Below are 18,321 nucleotides of genomic sequence, written 5' to 3'. Positions count from 1 at the left end.
CGAACTGGCTTTCGCCACTAGAACAACCGTGAACAGGTCGGTGGGTATGACACCTGCTTACTTGAATTTTGGGAAAGAGATCGCTTTTCCGCTAGAGAACGCCCTACTTGACGCGGCGGGGCCCGCGCCCCCTCCGCTTACACAGTACGCGGCAAAGCTCCGCGAGCGCCTTGAGGCAGCGCAGCGCGCGGCTCGTGAAAACCTCGATGTCGCGCGCATGGAGCAAGCGGATCAGTACAACAAAGGTCGTCGTCACGTCGTTTTCAACACGGGCGACTTGGTACTGAAAAGAACGCACCCGCTTAGTAACGCAGCGCGTGGTTTCGCCGCGTCGCTAGCGCACAAGTGGGTTGGACCGTTCGAAGTTACGGCACGGACTACGCCACTCACCTACCAGCTGCGGTTGTTGGCGAGCGGTGAAACCGCTGGTCCGGTGCACGTCGCAGACTTGAAAGCTTACCACCTTCGCAAGGACGATAACTGCGAAGCGGGGGAAGCTCAAAGTGATGCAGCGATCTCCCCCAAAGTAAGGCGTACAGGTAGCAACCCGGTTCGCAACCGACGCTATAACCTAAGGCCAAGGTAGTGCACTACTTTGTCTAACGTCTTTGCTTCTTTCAGAATGCATTCTGATAAGATTTTGCAGCAGCCAGATGAACTACCGTCGCTGGGGCGGGAAACCGCACCCAGCGCATGGTTCAAGGAGGGGCCACTTAAACAGGGGGTACCCCCCTAGTTTGTAGTGGTTGGTGGCCCATCATCGTGACCAGCGCGGCCATGCTGGCCGTCTTCAACGAGTTGGATTGGAGCCCGCTGCCCAGGCCTGGAGTACAGGCCTCAGGAAGCCAGGTGTGCCCATGGCGGAAACGCCTGCTGCAATGTACATCCAGCAAGGCGCCACGTGGAGAGGGGTCAGCGATGTAGAATAGCAGCTCAGGGCCGCTGCCAGGCGTATCCGTGGCCGAGCCCAGCTGCGCTGTGACCCCGAGGATGTGGCCGCTGCCGGAGAGGGACCAGCCGGAACAGTCCCGCCATGCCTGCTGCTTCCACGGACCAGCTGAGATGGCATGGCATCCCGCCAGAGCCTGGCGACAAGGCTTCATATTTTACGCCGACCCGGGCTCGGACATGGACATGGCCCGGCTGTTGGCGGAGCCCGGGTCGGACGCTGAGGGGGGGGAAGATGTAGGGCTCGTGGCGCGCCGCGCTTTCGAAGGCCGCGCCACTTCCCAATGCTCCCTGCGCGCGTGCCTGTTTCCCTCTCCCCGCTCGCGCGGGGATAACCGGTCCCGCGCGAGGGGGCTATAAAAGAAGGCACGCGCCGCCGCCTCGCCCTCTTGGTCCCTGGCGCTTCCTGGTCCCTGGCTCGTCGCTCCCGCTTCCCTCCCGGCTCTCCACGGAAACGACCCGCAGCCACCCGGACGACAAGATCCCTGTGAGATTAAATATGTTTGTTATACGGCCCACTGTGTGTTTGTCGTGCGCATCCCTCGGGCAGAGGAATCGCCCACAAGGTATGCTGGCATATATCAAGATGTATTCTACTGGTAGATCAACTCGATGTGTCGACGTACCCGCGAATTAAAGAACAGATGTTACGGAAGTACGTTCGTGTATGTCGGAGAGAAGTATTCAATGTAGCCGAGGTCAGAGCTACGCCCAAGAAGTCGAACCAAGAGAAAGTTCTGAACGCGGAAGGATTGGGGTAGATCTGCGGGGGGTCGAGGCTGCTGACCGGAACGGCACTACTGAAGGCTATGCTGTGAAAACAGTGGTAACGAGCACCTAGCCAAGGCGTCATTACCAGGTCAGCACAACATGGGCAAGAACGGTGACGGTAGCGGCACTATGGGTCTTTCTGTACAAGCAAGGCAGAAAAGCCGGAACCGGACAGACTGCAGTCGTCCCCGAAGGACGGCTGTCCATAGAACAGCGTTGTCGTGGGAAGGGAGGACTGCGGACTGACCTGGAAGTGCAGGATGATGGTCCATATGAGTCCCAGCGTGAGCTTGGGGTTGCCGTCGACGATGTCTTCGGCGCGGATGTTGACCAGCTTGACCTTGCGGTAGCGCAGGAAGTTAAGGGCCGTCTGCACGTTCTGCAGCATGTGGAACCGCATGCGGCCCTTCTCGCGGGGCTGCGACAGTAAAGGACAAAAGGAAGGTGGGTGAGAGAAGCCGCGCCGCTCTCGAGGACGGCCGAAACGTCGCTCTCTGCAAGAATGCGCGGGACATCGCCAGTGCTTCTCTCTGCAGTTGGCCGTCAAGACGAATCCCAAGCCTTCGCCTCAGCGATTGACCCATCCGAAAACAAGCTTGCCGCCTTGAGGCAGACCAAAAAGAATTGAAGGTCAAGCTATATAGTAAATATCGCCAGAGCTAGTAAACCCGACAGTGCTGTGGATATCGCTGGGTGATCTCTTATGTATAAATACGAATTAGTTTTATACTTTAATGAGTGCTGCATCCAGCTCGTTGTTTAACACTCATTTTGGCAACATGGCAAATATAAAAGGTAGTCTGGTAGCATATTTCACCTTTCCATCTCGCTGCAATGACACACTGTATCTTCAGCTCACTGGCATAAATTTACTTCACATTTGTGAACTTAAATAACAGTGATGCGAAAGGCGCCGACGACTTGCAGATAAAGCCGGTTAAATACGTTGTCGATATCATCGCGGCCTACTTATCGTATATATTTAACTTGGTACCTGAATCAGGCTGTTTTCCGAGTGCTATGAGGAAGCCAAGAGTCTTAGTCGTATACATAAAGGGGGTGAAAAGAATGATAATTAACAATTATCGATCGATAGCTGTACTTCCTGAGCTTTCTAAAGGATAGAAAAAAATATTTGCACGTGTCAGAAACCTTTTCTTGAATCACAGCTTACTAACCGACTGCCAGCAAGACCTCCGGAAAGGCTAGTATCCTCAAACGGCTTTAGTGGCAATGAAAGAACTCATAATTAACAACATTGAGAATAACAACCTTACACGCATATTTACTGACTATAGCGAGGCTTTTCAGCGTTTAAATCATAAAACATTATTACACAAACTGTTTGCATACGGCTTACATGTATGCTCGTCTTTCCCTTCCGGCGTATACCCCAAGGTAATGTTCTTGGGCCGTTTTTGCTCAATGCTCATATTAATGACACTGTCGAAAATGGAAATGCTGCATCTCTCGCACTTTATGCTGATGATATGAGCATGTTTATCTCTGGCAAACACATGACTGAAGTTTTAGCGGAAACTCAATATGAATTGTTGAGAATTTGGGACTGGCCTAATTTAATGGTCTAAAAATTAATACAACTATAAAACTAAAGGCGTACTATTCAAAGTCAGAAACAAACATGCGGCCATAAACCACCCTCTTCTACTTGGTTTCGAGGTGATAGAAATAGTTGGTAAACTTAAAATATTGGGTGTAATCTTCCGAGCTGATATGACGTGGACTGATCACATCGAATTGTTATCAAAATATCTATCTGCAGCAGCAGGTGCAATATCACGATGCCGACAGCTCCTCACAGCAAAAGCCAAACCCCAAATTTACCACGCTTTATTTGCATCTCTAATTACTGTATACGCTTGCGCGGGTTACAAATACTGTTAAGAATATGTACGCTATACACCGCATGCAACAGAAGGCGCTGCGTTACACTGGTAGTTTCCCACGACTACAGCATGCAAATGGCCAGTTATTTGCAGATTTTAGCATTATCAATGTGATGAATATCTTTGAATTCCGCTTACTGCACTCACTGTTCTTTCAAGTGACGATTTTAAAGCGTTTTTAACCGCTTCTTGAAGTGATCCTGTAATCTGTGCTCCCAACAGGTGGTTCATACAGCATCATCGTACGGGATATACTTACTGCGATCGCTTACATACCAGGTTCCCTTTCTGCTGAATAAACGTGAAAAATTATGAGCTGACTTCGGGCGACACATCCCCGCGTGCAAACCTCCCCACTGATATGGGGCTGCAGGGAGAGCGCACTCATTGGGTGCTCCCAAGATAGGCAGGCGGGACGTGGTGGAGCACCATCGCTTTTTCTTTTTTTTTTTTCTTTTTTAGCGCGCCGGCGTGGGTTGAGTTGAGGAGGGAGAGAAGGTGAATTATTTCCGATTGCCCATATGTTCAGTGCTAATGAAACTTAGCTTAAGGAGCTTTACCTTGCAGAGAGGATTGATGCGATACCTATCGTGGGTGATTTTATTGCATAGCTTTTCATGGTCCCTTAAACGAGAAAGAGTTCTGACTCCGCCCAAATCCCACGTTCAAAAGCTGAGTACTTCGCTCGTTGTAATCGTTCAAGGGACACGCGTTTCTCTATGTCGTATAAAAGACAGATTTCACGGCTAAGTGTTGAGTCAGTGAGGGAACGTGCACACTGAATCAACGCAGCCGTAGCTACACTCGGTTGCGCCTGGTGTGGCGAGAGGATGGAGTCTCTTACTAGGGTCTCCCCAGAGAGGACCTCCAGCAGTGACAGCAGTCCGTGTCCATCCTGGAGATCCAAGAACAAGTCGTCCACGCGCTTGTTGGCCTGCGCACGAAAGGAAACAGTTGACTCTCCAGTCTCGCAGGGTGTGGGACTTCAAAAAGGATGAACACCTCGAAGAACCAGGTTTCGTACCACCGAAACGAACGAGGTTACAATGCATTACACACACACACACACACACACACACACACACACACACACACACACACACACACACACACACACACACACACACACACACACACACACACACACACACACAGCTGAATCAACCACTAGTCCCGATTACCTTTTCGCGCGCGTCTCTTTTACTCAACTGAATATAGCAGCGAACTATACGGGTATAGTGCACCTTATTTCACATTTTGTTTTCACAGCGAGAGCATGTTGTCCGATTCTTAGCCGCCAGCGTAACCGCGCCACGCTAAATGGTCAGCATGCAGTGACACCTCTGCAACGTGTAATGCTGAGTGCTCCAAGCTCAATGACGTCACGAGTAACAGCATAGAGACATAACAGGCATTTTACCAGATAACAAGACAAAAAAAAAATGCAACACCGCAAAGAACTGTCGCTGAATCGCGCGCGACACGCTAGTAACCTTCCTGGGAATTTCCTTTAAAGACAATGGTCGAGCGCGAAGGAACGCGATAACACGAGTGATTAAGAAGCCGCAGATTTCGGCGATTAAAGTCAGAAACGTTCGTTTAGAAAGCATTGGTTATCGGTTATCGAAGACAACGTACTTACCTTTCGCTGCTTCCGTAAGACAGCAGTGAAACGTGTGACGAAAAAGAGCAAACCGAGCGGTCAACGACACTTGCGGTACAAGTAAGGAGAGAGAGAGAGAGAGAGGGTATAGAGGGCGGGCATGCTAGGTCTACGGGATGCATACAAAGGGCGCCACTGTGAGGCTAGCGGCGCCATCTGTTACGATCACCACGAAAAAAAAAATAAAAAAATAAAACGGGGCTGTCACGCCAAATATGCGCGCTAAGCGATATGCCAGTGAGTCCAGGAGATGTGCCTCGACAGCAATGGTCGCGCAAAATTCCAAGCAGAGCAACTGTTTTTTTTTTTTTTCATATTAAACAAAATGGTATGGTAGACTCTCGGTACGTACGCCCTGCGAAAATGAAAGTTTTAACCGAACATTCTGAAAACGCTTAATCTCTTTAGCTTAAAGAGATACTGAAATGTGCATTCGGAACATTTGTGCATCATAAAAGCTAGCCCCACGTACACACTAACCTTGATCTGCAAATAATATATGACAACTTTAGATTCAACGATTACCTTACCATGCGCTACTGAGTCCATAAAACTGATACCAGTTGATCCCCAAAGCACGATTGTGATCGGGTGTCTTACACGATAGGCTTAAGTGGCATGGCAGCCCCACACTTTCGCAGCGTTTTGAACAGATGGCGCCACTAGTATGCGCCAAGTGGCGGCGCCGATAAACTACTACGGGTGGTGGTTGTAGAGAGATGACACTCACGGCGGGAGAGTGGCAAGCGCTGCATGGACTGCACACGTGCAGGCACGCGTACGTCTGCGCTCCGGAGGCAGCGTGTGGGGGAAGAACAGGGGAGGGGTCACGCACCATCATCATCATCACCATCTACCACAGCACACCGGGCCGCCGTAACTACAGAGCACAGTTTCTCGACCGGCTATGGCAATTCGTGCACTTGACTAGCAGCCATAGCAGGCTACATACACACTCTCCCAAAACTGCACGCTGTGCGCTGCGCGCGGTACTCAGGCTGCTCACGTGCGATACCGCGTGTAGAACTGCCATCGGAGGAAAATGGTACCCGCGCTTTTCTCCGCGAGAAGGTCTCGACGTGAGTTCGCGCAATAAATGATGCGCTGAAGCGAACACTAGCGCAAGAGTGTTTGCGACAAGCAGCGCACGTCTCAACTGCGCCCAGTAAACAATACGTGAAACTTGCTTCATGACCCTTGTCCGCGCAGTTAGTTACTTGTCCCCTGCGTGCATTCGACAATGCGTAAAACTGCAGTTCACTATATTAGCATTTTTCTTTTTGGTTTGACTTTTAAAATATTCACTATGCGCATTCCAGTGGTAAAAGGCCCACAGCCTCTGTTCGCTTCTAACAATGTCTGCATTCTTCCAAGCAATCGAGCTTTAGCATTTAGACAAATATATTTTAATTTTTTTTTTCCTTGATGGCGTTCTATATATGAATGCGGGCATCTACCATTTCAATACGAGGAAAAAAAAGGCTGTTTCTGAAAGGGTCTTGTTCGGCGACAAAAAGTTTAAAGGTACACGCATTCACAGCGGGTATCACCAAATATTCCAGGATTTTTTTATGCCACCATCGAGCCGGTACTCCTTAGGTGCGAAAGGAAGCGGCATGTCAGGTGACGGACACCGGTCTGCGCTTCGTTCGCTTTTACAGCCTGCCAAACGGAACCGATCATGTTTTGTCCCGAAAAGATTCGACAGGAACAGTTCTTATCGAAGCTTCAGTATCCAAGACAGAGACTGATAACCTGAGCCCTCACCCCTGTTTTTCTTTTTATTCGCTGCGGTCTAATCGAGAGGCTTACTCGACGAACGCAAGGGGACGATGTCCGCACCAATAACGAGAAATGAGAGAGAAAAGCCCACTCTCACCACTAAGAAAACTCGAAGTTTCACTTCGTCTATGCGTCCATAAGAACGGCGAATGCATTTTTCGCAGGAGCTCTATTCAGTACAGCCCCGCCACATACATACTTTCGCTATACTTTCACCGTGCGTGGGGAGCAGTGGCATGTTCTTGGGCGCACCCTCTGGCCTTGAGAGCCCGCGAGGCACCGTTTCGTACTGCTGCTGCACTTTTTTGAGGACAGAACCTACTCAGGAGGACGTGCGCGCACTCTACGTCCCCCTGGTCAGCAGCCGCAGCCCTCCAGATAGGACAGTGGGTTCCGATACAGAAACACGGAACAACATAACTTCTCCGGAAAGGAAAAAGCAAAGTAGACTGCATGCTCGATTTGGGTGTATCGGCCTATAGACACGCAGTTACGTGCAGTATCGGCTACGGCGCTATATGTGGCACATCGCAACACTAGCTCTGCTGGTTTCTGCAACCGCTACGAATAGCCGTCCCGCGGATGTTTCAGTCGTGGTTTTAATGCAACTGAAAGGCGCTGCAGACACCTAGGTTCACATATGTACCTCGGCCATGACCTACCCAAACAAGGTGCGGCCTTCATGTGCTTAATCAACTGAAGACAATAGCAATAGCGTCCAAAATAGATTGAATAATTATGTCGGTATTTAGGTAAATCTGCGATATATAAGCCCTTATAGCGTATTTATATGACGACTGACCATCCCTAAGCTGACCAGGCGAACACGAATACCTTCTACGGTGAAGTGAAGTGAGAAATTTTTGCACCCTTAGCGCACTGACCAATAAATATTTACTATTCGAAAAAATGCTAATTTTTAAGCACGCGAAGAAAGCCACACACACAAAAGTGCAGGACGCTGCGAAGTAGGGCTCTATATAACTTATATATACGGGGAACGGTGCCACGGACCCTCCGCAGCTTTTGGATGATATCGACAATTAAACGATATTCCTTCGACCTATCAGCGCGTGTCCGTAAATGGTACACCTGCTAAATGACGTCATGGGGCGAGCAGCGGGCGGTCGCCAGCGAGATCATAACGGAATTTGACAACCATGACCGAGTGCCTCAAAAGCTGCGCTACTGCGTGTCACTGCCGATTCGCTTAGTGTTCTAGACAATGTATAGTTAATTCTGAAAAATCATGTATTGAAAATAAAATCCCAGGAAAGTAAATTCCACGATTTCTTTTCTAGCTGTCCCATCAATGCAAACCTATATATAAAGAGAAACGAAGACGCAATAACAATATGAACAAAACGTAACTAAATTTAGCTAAATTTGATCCTTTCAGAACTTCACAATTTCCTTTCTAGTTAACGATCCCTTCAACGGAGATATGTATACGTATAAAGGAAACAGATTCAGCCATAAATATATTAAAGCAGCGTAAAGTTAGCCAAATTCGATCATTTCAATGTTCCACGTTTTTCTTAAAGAACACATTAGGCAGCAAAAACGTGAGCACAACGTAACTAAATTATGCTAAATTTCATCATTCTGAACTGTCTAGGGAGCGTTGAAGTGTACGCAAATACGAAGGCGCATGCATCAGATCAACGGCCAAATTATTCAAACCTACCCCATCGCGTGCCTATAGTCTCATCGTGATGACGAAATGTCAGGCTGGTTTATCGTTACGGTTACGCTTCGACTGCGTTAATCCATCAGCACGGCCTCATTACCACCTTTGCCAGCTGAGACATCCTGACCTTGGCTCGCTAAATGCGCCTGAAAAGGCCGCTAAATTCACCTGTACACTTCCTGGAGTCTAGGCACAAACCTAAGCCAACCAAAACCTAGGTTAAATGCCCAGAATCTCAATATTAACGATAGACACATATAAGACAATGCCCATTCCCGCACCGAATGCACGCACTTCTACACGCGCCGACCACGCCCTGCCCGTGTACTAAACACGCGTCCGCGAGCTGCGGACAGACTGCCGCGTTTCTCGCTAATTTGCCGCTTCCGCAAGACGAAGCGTATAATTGGCCTCCCGCGATGCAAATGCGAGTCTTATTCAATTTCCGCTGCTTTTATTCCGTCTCGGCTGAAACACAAAAGCCTCTGGCAACGTTCGGCTCTCCTAATGACGTCGCTAAACACGCCAAATGCTCCCCGCTCGTTCCGGCCCGGTGAGCGCGCGGGACGGTGGCTACCGACGGAAACATCCGTTAATCTATTACAACGCCCACCATTGTGAGGACATAACCGCTGTTCGCAACGACAGTTACTAAATCAGCCGTCGCGCCGTATCGCCAGTTTGTGTCACGGTGACCGCGCCGACCATAAAAGAAGCAGCCTATATTCGATCCCACTCAAGGGCGCTTCATTCCGCAGTTACCCTGTCGGACGGGCAGACACGACCCCATCAATCGTGAGCCGGAGGCGATGAGCAAAGCACGTACTGAAATATTTTCTGGGTATACGGGCGGAGCGCAGGCCGATATACTTGTAATAATGCCTCAGATTGTGTTTCCAACTGGCTGCACTCGGTTCATCAGTACAGCGAAGTTGCGCGGCGATGCCGTGAGCGTGCAGCGCCAGTTCAGGCAGTTCGAGTGCAGCTCTGCACTGGTCACTTCCGAAGAGAATGATCGAGTGTAGGTCTGGTTTGCTTGTGCCCTCGGCTGCGCCATCAAATTGAACTGCGGCCAGATGCGTGCCACCCACACCAGCTGGCGCGAACTAACGACAAACCACATGAAAAATTTTGAAACAGCGAATCGCTGCCACGAATGGACCGTGGGAACAGTGTTGTATATATGTCCGGTATAGCACAGTTTCGGGACTGCGTGTTTTAAATGCTGCCCGCGGGACTCTACACTAGACCGCCAGGTTTGCTCACGATCTCACTGTTTCATTAACACTGCCGTTACATATTTTCTTGCCCCCAACGCATCTTACATACCATGCACGGTGCTGCCATGGTGCTGCACTGCAGGTGTAAACTTCAACTTCAGAGGGTGCATGAAAGAGTTCATACTGCGCTAGACGGACACTCAGCAGTGCAATTTCCAGCGGCCTCACTATGCAATAAACAAATGCGGAAATGTTGCACTCCTAGAAATGGTGCAGCAAGTGCAGCTAAATCGGACGCGGTCCACGGATGCTTTAATTTTGTATGTACGGCTTTGTTCAACGCGTCAGAAAAAAAAAATAATAATAATAATAATAAATAAATAAATAAACGTTTGTAAAACACCGTAACAACTTGACTATATAGGTTTCATGGTGTTCAAATTTCCTTTTTTTATGAACAACAACGTAGGAGGCTAATAACGTAGGAGGAAACCAACGTAAAACCTGAACTCAACGCTTTCGCAATGACGCGTTTCCTGTTACGTTCCAATTGGGAAACACCGCGTCAAAAAGCGAGGTTTTAGTCCACCCTTTTCGGGAAGACAGAAAGGTTTGGTTTGGTTTGGGGGGTTTAACGTCCCAAAACAACTCAGGCTACGAGAGACGCCGTAGTGGAGGACTCTGGAAATTTCGACCACCTGGGGTTCTTTAACGTGCACTGAGATCGCACAGCACACGGACGCCTCTTCGCTTCGCGGAGACGAAACGCAGCCGCCGAGGCCGGGATTCGATCCTGCGCCCTTGGGAACAGTAGTCGAGCGCCGTAACAGCTGCGCCACCCCGGCGGGTTGGGTAGACAGGTAGATAGAGATAATAATTATAGATAGATAATAGTTACGTCCATCCCCTTTTTAAAGGGGTGGCGAAAAGCGTCACCAAGCTCGTAGTGCGTTGAATGCTAAATATTTTTTTAATTAAATGGTTATTTGATCTGCACTGTTCAAAACTACTCCCGATTTTTTCCACCAATTCCTCAAGTCGCCTCTTATTTGCTTCCATCGTTTCATAATTTTAGCACGCCGTGACCGCCCCCGAAACTCCGGAGCTTCTCGAATCTGTGTAGGCGTAATGCACTGGCGTGGTTGCAGTGCCTCACATTCTACAGTTGAAATTCAATTTAACGAAGTTGAGGGCAGCTGTGAATTATTTCTTTAAATCGGGAACTTCGTTAAATGGAGTTCTGACTGTATTTACAATATGTCCAATCGTTTCCCTGCTTTGTATGCAGCAGAAGCAAATCTCATCTGCGCTCTCAAACTTTTGCCGAACACTTCGTCATCATGCAACGCAAATTATAGCCTCGAAAAGTAAACCCCTATATTTTAAAATTCTGAAAGAAAGAAAAAAAAAAGAAAAAAAATGTTTCCCTTCTAATTTTAGTCTTAGGCGCCCCGTAGAGCTTCATCGCCGGTTTGCCCAGCATTCTCTTTTGCCAAGGCATATTTTCTAAGGCTTGTGCTTTGTTTCACGATGGTTGTTCTATTGTTTTCTTCTTTATGACATATGTATCTATACGCAAGCCCATCTATATAGTTCTCCTCCAGGTCGTATCAGTATTGCGCCGGTACAAGTATACCTGATAATCTTTGGCCACCAAGCGCTTCTCATTCATTTGCCTCAACCGCTCTTCACACTGCACCTTACTTTTCGCCTCCCGCGCTTCGAAAGTCGACCTTGAACTATAACCTTGAACTGTGCATTAGTAGTTGCTCCATGGGCTCCCAAAGCAAGTATCCCGACTGTCCTCTGCTTTATTTCGAGCGCCGAAGGCCTTTCTCGCTGTCCGCTAGAAGAACAATATCATCCAAATATATAAATCCCGGTATGCTGCACGTTTCCAATTCGCCCCTCTGGCGCCAATAACATCGTAAACCCAAATCCGTTCAATTATAATTTCCGTTCAAAGCCCCTAAGTAGATCACGAATAGAAGTCGTGGTAAAGGACATACCTGCCCAAGTCCCCTTTTAACCGCGCCATTCTTTTTACATCATCCCAGTCCTGCCATTTCACTGCTACGCGATTCTTCTTGTAAAATCTCTTTTAACAAACTTCATTCCCTTGCCCATACCCTATTTTTTCCAGAATTTGCCACATCAGAGCATGACTTACACTGTCCTAAGCCGATATCTATAGGAACACCACCCACAGTGACCGTTCTTCCGACTGTCGCGATTTCAATAAACCCTCGACGCCATCTTGTCCCCCTTTGCCTTTCTATAGAAGGCTCATTCTGCTCTCTGCCAGATTGCTGGGATTTCTCTGCTTTCTAATGCGTCACTTACTGCAGCGTGCAAGGCCCTTTTTTTGTTTCTTTACCAAGCACTGCAATCAGCTTCAATGGTATACTCTGTCCAAACCTGTACTGCATGCATAGGCATCTTCTTCTAAGCTCCTTCCCAATCTATTGTAATTGGTCAATTCTGATGTTAAAAACTTCCTCTTTGTATCTGACTGCACCAAGCCGAATACCACTGCCGTCATAGCATTCCTTGAAAGCCTCCTCAAGTTGTTCGCAGGTGAATTCCACGGCTTCTTCATATTCCAATAAGTTGCCGTCATCGTCGTTTATATGTCGGCACGTCACTTCAGAACTCTCGCCAAGTGCCTTTAGGTGGATCCAGAACATTTAGGCGCGCCTGCTTATTGTTTCTTTTTGAATATCTGCCATTAACCAGTCGGTTGCAGAATAATTTTTTTTTTTCCTCTACCAAGAAAATGGGCATGGTTCTTTTGTTTCCTTTATTCGTCCCATTCCTGCTGAAGTTCAGGCAAGGGTCCGGTTTCTATTTTTGTTTCTTTTGCTTACGGATTGCCGCGCCATCTAAATGCGGCCAATAAAAGCTTCCTGACGTTGCCGCAGTTAATTTTGAAAATCTTTTATTTTGCCTCTTATACGGCTGTTACATCTAATAACGTTTACTACTGCATCCCTTTAACTGATTTTGTTTACCAGGTGGTTCTGGATTTATCAATCGTCTGAAAAATTGCTACTCTATTATCCATAGTTTAGTGACCACGGGCGCCGCCAGTATCTGCAACACCCGAATTTAATCAATCAGACCTGCCGATTTATTTATTTTTATGAACGGGCCCTAGGGGACGTTTCGCAATTGATAATATCAAATAGCCCTCCTTCTGATAGACAAATCCAGGGGCGTCAACGTAAAACACGACGAACCGTAAAAAAAAAAAAAAAAAAAATGAAACAACAAATAAAGGAAAGTGAAGGCGTGGAAGGATGGACTACACGCTTAATAAAAACCAACATGATTTCTTGACTGCTTTTGAGCCCTGCCAACACTCGTCGGTCGTTCTCTATCCCAACAGAATGTGTTCGCTCATTCCTGATTAGACTCGACGACGATCGGTACTTCAATTCTATATGCAAACCAAAACGGGGTCACCACGCCGGCCGCGTCAACGCTAACCGTGACGCAGCGTACGTGCTCGACGCCGTCTCGGCCTCCGCACAAGCATGCGCACGCTGATAAATAAGAGAAATGCCGTCGGCGGCGGCGGCGCGCCCGAGATGAGTGGGCTGCGTCCCTTCCGAACACGCGGAGACAAGAAGAGAAGCGGTAGTAATGGGGGTGGGGGGCATTCCTACAAAAAGAGAGCGACAGAACGAGCGAGAGCGTGCGAAAGACGAGATAGATAGACCGCCCGCAGAGAAAGAGAGAGAGATATACTGACCTCCAGGAAGGTCCAGTGCTGCTTGCAAGAAGAGATGGAGAGAAAGAGAGAAAGATACCGATAGATAGGCAGACATGCATACGGAGACAGATACACGTACACAACAAGACAGCCACACACAGTAGGGCACGGAGGCCTGTCGCCCACTCACCTTGATCAGATGCTTGTTGACCCACTTGGTGAAGGTCTTCTTCTGGATCGCGTCCCGTTCGTCTGAGAGGGGAAAGAGAAAAGGAGGAGATGCAACGTCATCGTCGGCCCGGCAGCAACGTACGCACTCTCTCTTTCATATCTTTACGCGCGCAAGGCAAGGAGGAGGAGGAGGGGGAGAAATTAGACGCTGATCATTCCCTCCGTCCGCCTCTTCATAGGGCTTCGGCTGCGGCGGCCGCTACGCTCAAGACAGATACTGGCCCCATTGAGACGGTGCCGCGGCCAAGCGTGCAGAGTAGTGAGAGGGAGATCACGTAGCGAAACGCCGGCCACCCCAGGGCGCGCGGCCAGTGATGGAACGCCCGCAGTTCGACACTCACAAGTGAGCGCAACAATGCCGTCGGTGACAGACGGTGCGCTCTGTAGACGGTGGTGGACGGAATCGCTCCCGGACCCAATTCAGGGCGACAATTGCTAAGTGATCGATCGAGGCTGAGCGGGGGACGAAACAGCACCGCTTCCACAACAGTTGCTTGTAGCTTCTTTTTATCTATCTCTCAAGATTTCGGCTCTATGCCATCGGGGACAACAGCCGCACGACGAGTGAACAGTTGACACCAGTGCACTGTGCGGCGTAAAAATTGCAATAATTTTAATTTAGGCTCTTGACTAACACAAAATGAATTACTATAACATGATTGCAGAAATGGTTGTTTCCGAAACACTAGTCAAGCAAGGTCAAACAGTCGTCAGCCAGAAGTGTGCGATGCCCTCTTAAAAATAAATTCTGGCAGAACGTAACCCTAATGAGAAACCCTATTTTCTGTGATGCTCCAGTGTAAAGTGAAAGAGCCGTTTAGAATGTCTTTTTTAAGTCTGTGATACAAGTGCGTAGATTTGCGCGTAGTTTTATTAAAATCGTGCATTCGGGAAACATTAAATGTTTTGCGTAGCCAACTTCATCAACCTGAATTTTTGTTTTAAGTTTCTGCAATAAAGGAACCGCAATGAAAAAATCATGAAAGTTCGGATCTTTGCAGTGCTATGATATACGAAACAATATTGGTTAAGTTTGGTGTGCGCTTTAGTGCATGAATAGAAATCAGCGAATACAAGACTACAGGAAAGCAGACAACCGCGGAACGCTCACTCAGTATGCGAGGCAACAGAAGCCGACGACTGACGGTGCTGACGGAGCCTTTCCTGTTCGTGTAGGTTTCTGCCGTACATGACTGAGACGTACTGAAACAACTTTGAAAAACGCGCAAAAGTAATAATTTGAAGAAAGGAACTATAATAGAAATAACCTAACGCGATCTCGGCACTGCAAACACTGTTTGTTGGGAGCCAAAAGTTTAAGTTGGGAACCACACGTCCAAGTAAGATGACTCTCCGTGTGATATCCACTTTAAAGCCCGTTTATTCCCCCTCTGCGTACGCACTTCCCCATTCCTCCACTACCGAACAGTCACAGGATGATAATCACTGAGTAATAAATTCGAATTCGACACTACACAACACGTTTTGATCAATTACCAACAGCCCATGCTTCGCACACCTTGAGTTACTTTAGCGTTCAAAATATTCGAGCTAAGATTACACCTATACTTTCACTCCCTTTCTGTACTCGACAGTAGTAACAGTCGAAGACAACATAAATATACGAAGCATGGCCGCCACAGCAAGCATCAAAAAATAAAAAAAAAAAAAAACTCAGGGGGACACTTAGCTTTTCATTTCATAGACGAAGGCAACGATTTTTAAATGTATTTTTGGCTCACCGTTCTGAGCGGTTTAACATCTTTGAACGATTTCATAAATAAATTATTTATTGATCAATTACACACTCCAGAGGTTTTCATTAGTATCACCAAGCACTGAATTTTCATTCCCCAGAGTTTGGACACTCGATTTTTCCAATGACTCGCCATCGCCTATCACACACCAATCAATCATCAATCACTAAAACCACAAATTACCATGCCACATTTTTTTACGCATCCCCCGATTATTTCCAACACGCGGTGCCGACTACTACGCTGACGGCTTTTCGACTGAACGAGCTGCATAACCTATCGCTTAATAACAATGAAAAATATAGCTCCAGTGAGTGAGTTTGCAGCTCCCTAGGAAACACTGATATGTGGACAGCGCCCAAACTTTTCTGCGAAATAACCGGTCGTCAGCGCGAACGCAGTATAAAGCAGGAAGTCAGCGGATAGTAATTATACTAATAAGGCGCCGCGGTCCAGAATAGTCTAGTTGCGTTCTCTCCGCCACCGCATGCACCGACATCAGCGCTCCTCACGGCGGGAAGCCCCGTCGCATGCACTTCGACTCAGTGCTTCCGTGCTCCGCGGCAAAGGCCGCCCAAAGGAGCGGAGTGCGAAAGAGGGAGCCACCGTGCGGGTGAGCACGCTTTCCTCACTGCTCGACTTTTTTTTTTTTTTTATTATTAATATCTTAATCAACTCAATGAATCCCCCTCGCGCCGCTTGCCACGGCAGATTTCTTCGTAATGTGCTCCTACGCGCAAACTCTAGACGCATATGAGGGGAAGTTTCAACGTCCGACAAGTTCGTCATGAGAGTTTCGCAGCGACGCCTTTGCAAACCGGTCGCGGCCAGTATAGCAGCTCATTAGCGTAGCGCAGAGATAATTCTCGTAAGCGTAATGTCCCAGGGGCGTTCGTTTAACAAGGCGGCGTCCAGCTACATAACATGCGATAAAACAAGCCGCATGACCGCGCAAGCGAAGATCATAAATCATGCAAGGTAATCAAACAGGAGCTCCTCGTTGCCGCTAAAGTCCCTAGTTGTCGCTTGCGAAACGTGAAATCGGATACCCGAAGCAACCTGCGGCCATTCTCGAGACACGGTTTCAGGCCGAGACGGGGCCGCAGCCAAAGGCGCCTGTGGCTCGCTTTCTCCAACACAACCGTTATCACAGCGACAACCGTTCAGAGCGCAGTGCTGCCACGTTGATGTAACGCAAAGTAGTGCGAGGAGAATAAAAAGAGAAGAGAAGGGAGAGCACAGCAACTCCCGCTCGTCAGCCGACATGCAGTGGCAAGAGCCCGGGCCTGGTGACGACAGGCACTCTACCAGAGATTATTATTATTATTATTATTATTGGCACCACACATATTGTATGGGAGGACGGCGGGAAAAAAGCCGACCGAAGGCAGGTTGAGCAGTCCACAGTCCAATAACAATAAGCATGCAGTAATGAATCAAAGGTATTACATTCGCCATCACCACGAACATCTTAATTCTGTCCCTGGATCTGCCTCTACACTATGATAGCGACAGCTTCAGTTTCCGTTTTTTTTTTTTTTTTTTTTTTTTTTTTTTTTTTTTTTTTTTTTTTTTTTTTTTTAGGCAGCTGTAGACAGTTCGTAATGAAGGCCGGAACAGGCGTGTAACATTCGGCTGGCCTACAGAGTTGGCGATCCGGGTACACGGAGAGCTTCCCAATTGACGCGCATTTCTGCTGCAGCACCGACACGCTCACAGCGAGCGAATGAGTCACGCTATGCACAGGGTGAACCTGTCCCAATTCGGAAACGTTTCTCTGCGCGCGTGCGCGTAGGAGAGAGACACCTCGACTTCTCCCCCCTTCCTTCCGAGGCTCTGCACCGCGAATTTATGCGACGGCAGCCAGTGCGGCGTTCACGACACCTTTTGGGAGCGAACCGCCACGGCTGGTTTCACGAAAACACCTCCTGTCGCAACAACAGGTGGCGAGGTGACTCTCGTCTCGAGTAGAAGTCTCGAGACTGCGTCCGCCGCTGATTGCTCACCGCCCAGACGCAGCAGCCACCGCGAGGAAAAGGAAGGGGTGGGCGGCGGCAAGGGGTGCAGCACTCAAGACCCCAGTGTTTTTCCCCACCCGCGAAGCGGAGTCACGCGTACAAAAAGAAAACAAAAGAGAGAGGGGGCCCGCAATAGCGGTGCGGCGACAAGATAAATTACGAGAACGCGCGCGACTCCCCGCCGCCTCGATTGCGAAAGTACGCTGTACGGACTACATTCAAGCACATATGCCTTCAAGTTTGCCTTCTGGCGCGCTCACTCAAGTCGAGACTAGTTCGCATCGAGCTATTCTTGTAGTTGTGCTTTTTTTTCTCCCTCTTTCGTTTCCACTTACGCTCGCATCCCATTGTTTACTAAGAGCAAATTGTTCGCATATACTGCGTTCCCGCCTAGTCTGCGCAACTCTACACCCAGTTCGCATCAGATAAGCAAATCGCAATTTTTTTTTGTTTTTGTTTTTCGGGACCGTTTGTCGTTTCCGACCGTCCCACTGCAGAGGAGAACCTTGCGCAAACGCGTACACGTTGGCGCACTGCACTTGGACATAAGACTTCAGACAGGAGGAGGGAAGAAGCTCGTTACAGAACACAGGAAAGAAAACCGATGCGGTCGCGACAG

General features: G+C 48.5%; 1 protein-coding gene across 6 annotated transcripts in view; it reads right to left on the bottom strand.

The window, feature by feature from the left end:
* The window catches only part of shot (dystonin-like protein short stop), a 217,874-nt gene that overhangs the window by 110,477 nt on the left and 89,076 nt on the right, over positions 1–18,321 (bottom strand). For all 6 annotated transcript variants that reach the window (XM_084579140.1, XM_084579142.1, XM_084579135.1 and 3 more), the window contains exons 2-4: positions 13,887–13,948; positions 4,471–4,560; positions 1,967–2,137 (exon numbers count right to left, since the gene is read on the bottom strand). In XM_084579140.1, coding sequence (XP_084435266.1) covers positions 1,967–2,137; positions 4,471–4,560; positions 13,887–13,948 — 323 coding nt within the window. The remainder of the gene's footprint in view (positions 1–1,966; positions 2,138–4,470; positions 4,561–13,886; positions 13,949–18,321) is intronic.

The sequence above is a fragment of the Amblyomma maculatum genome, chromosome 9 (assembly GCF_055883805.1).
Source record: "Amblyomma maculatum isolate TAMU_Amacu chromosome 9, ASM5588380v1, whole genome shotgun sequence".
In the NCBI taxonomy this organism is placed as follows: domain Eukaryota; kingdom Metazoa; phylum Arthropoda; class Arachnida; order Ixodida; family Ixodidae; genus Amblyomma; species Amblyomma maculatum.
Note: the sequence above shows the minus strand (reverse complement) of the source record. Positions and strands in the feature narration are given on the sequence as shown.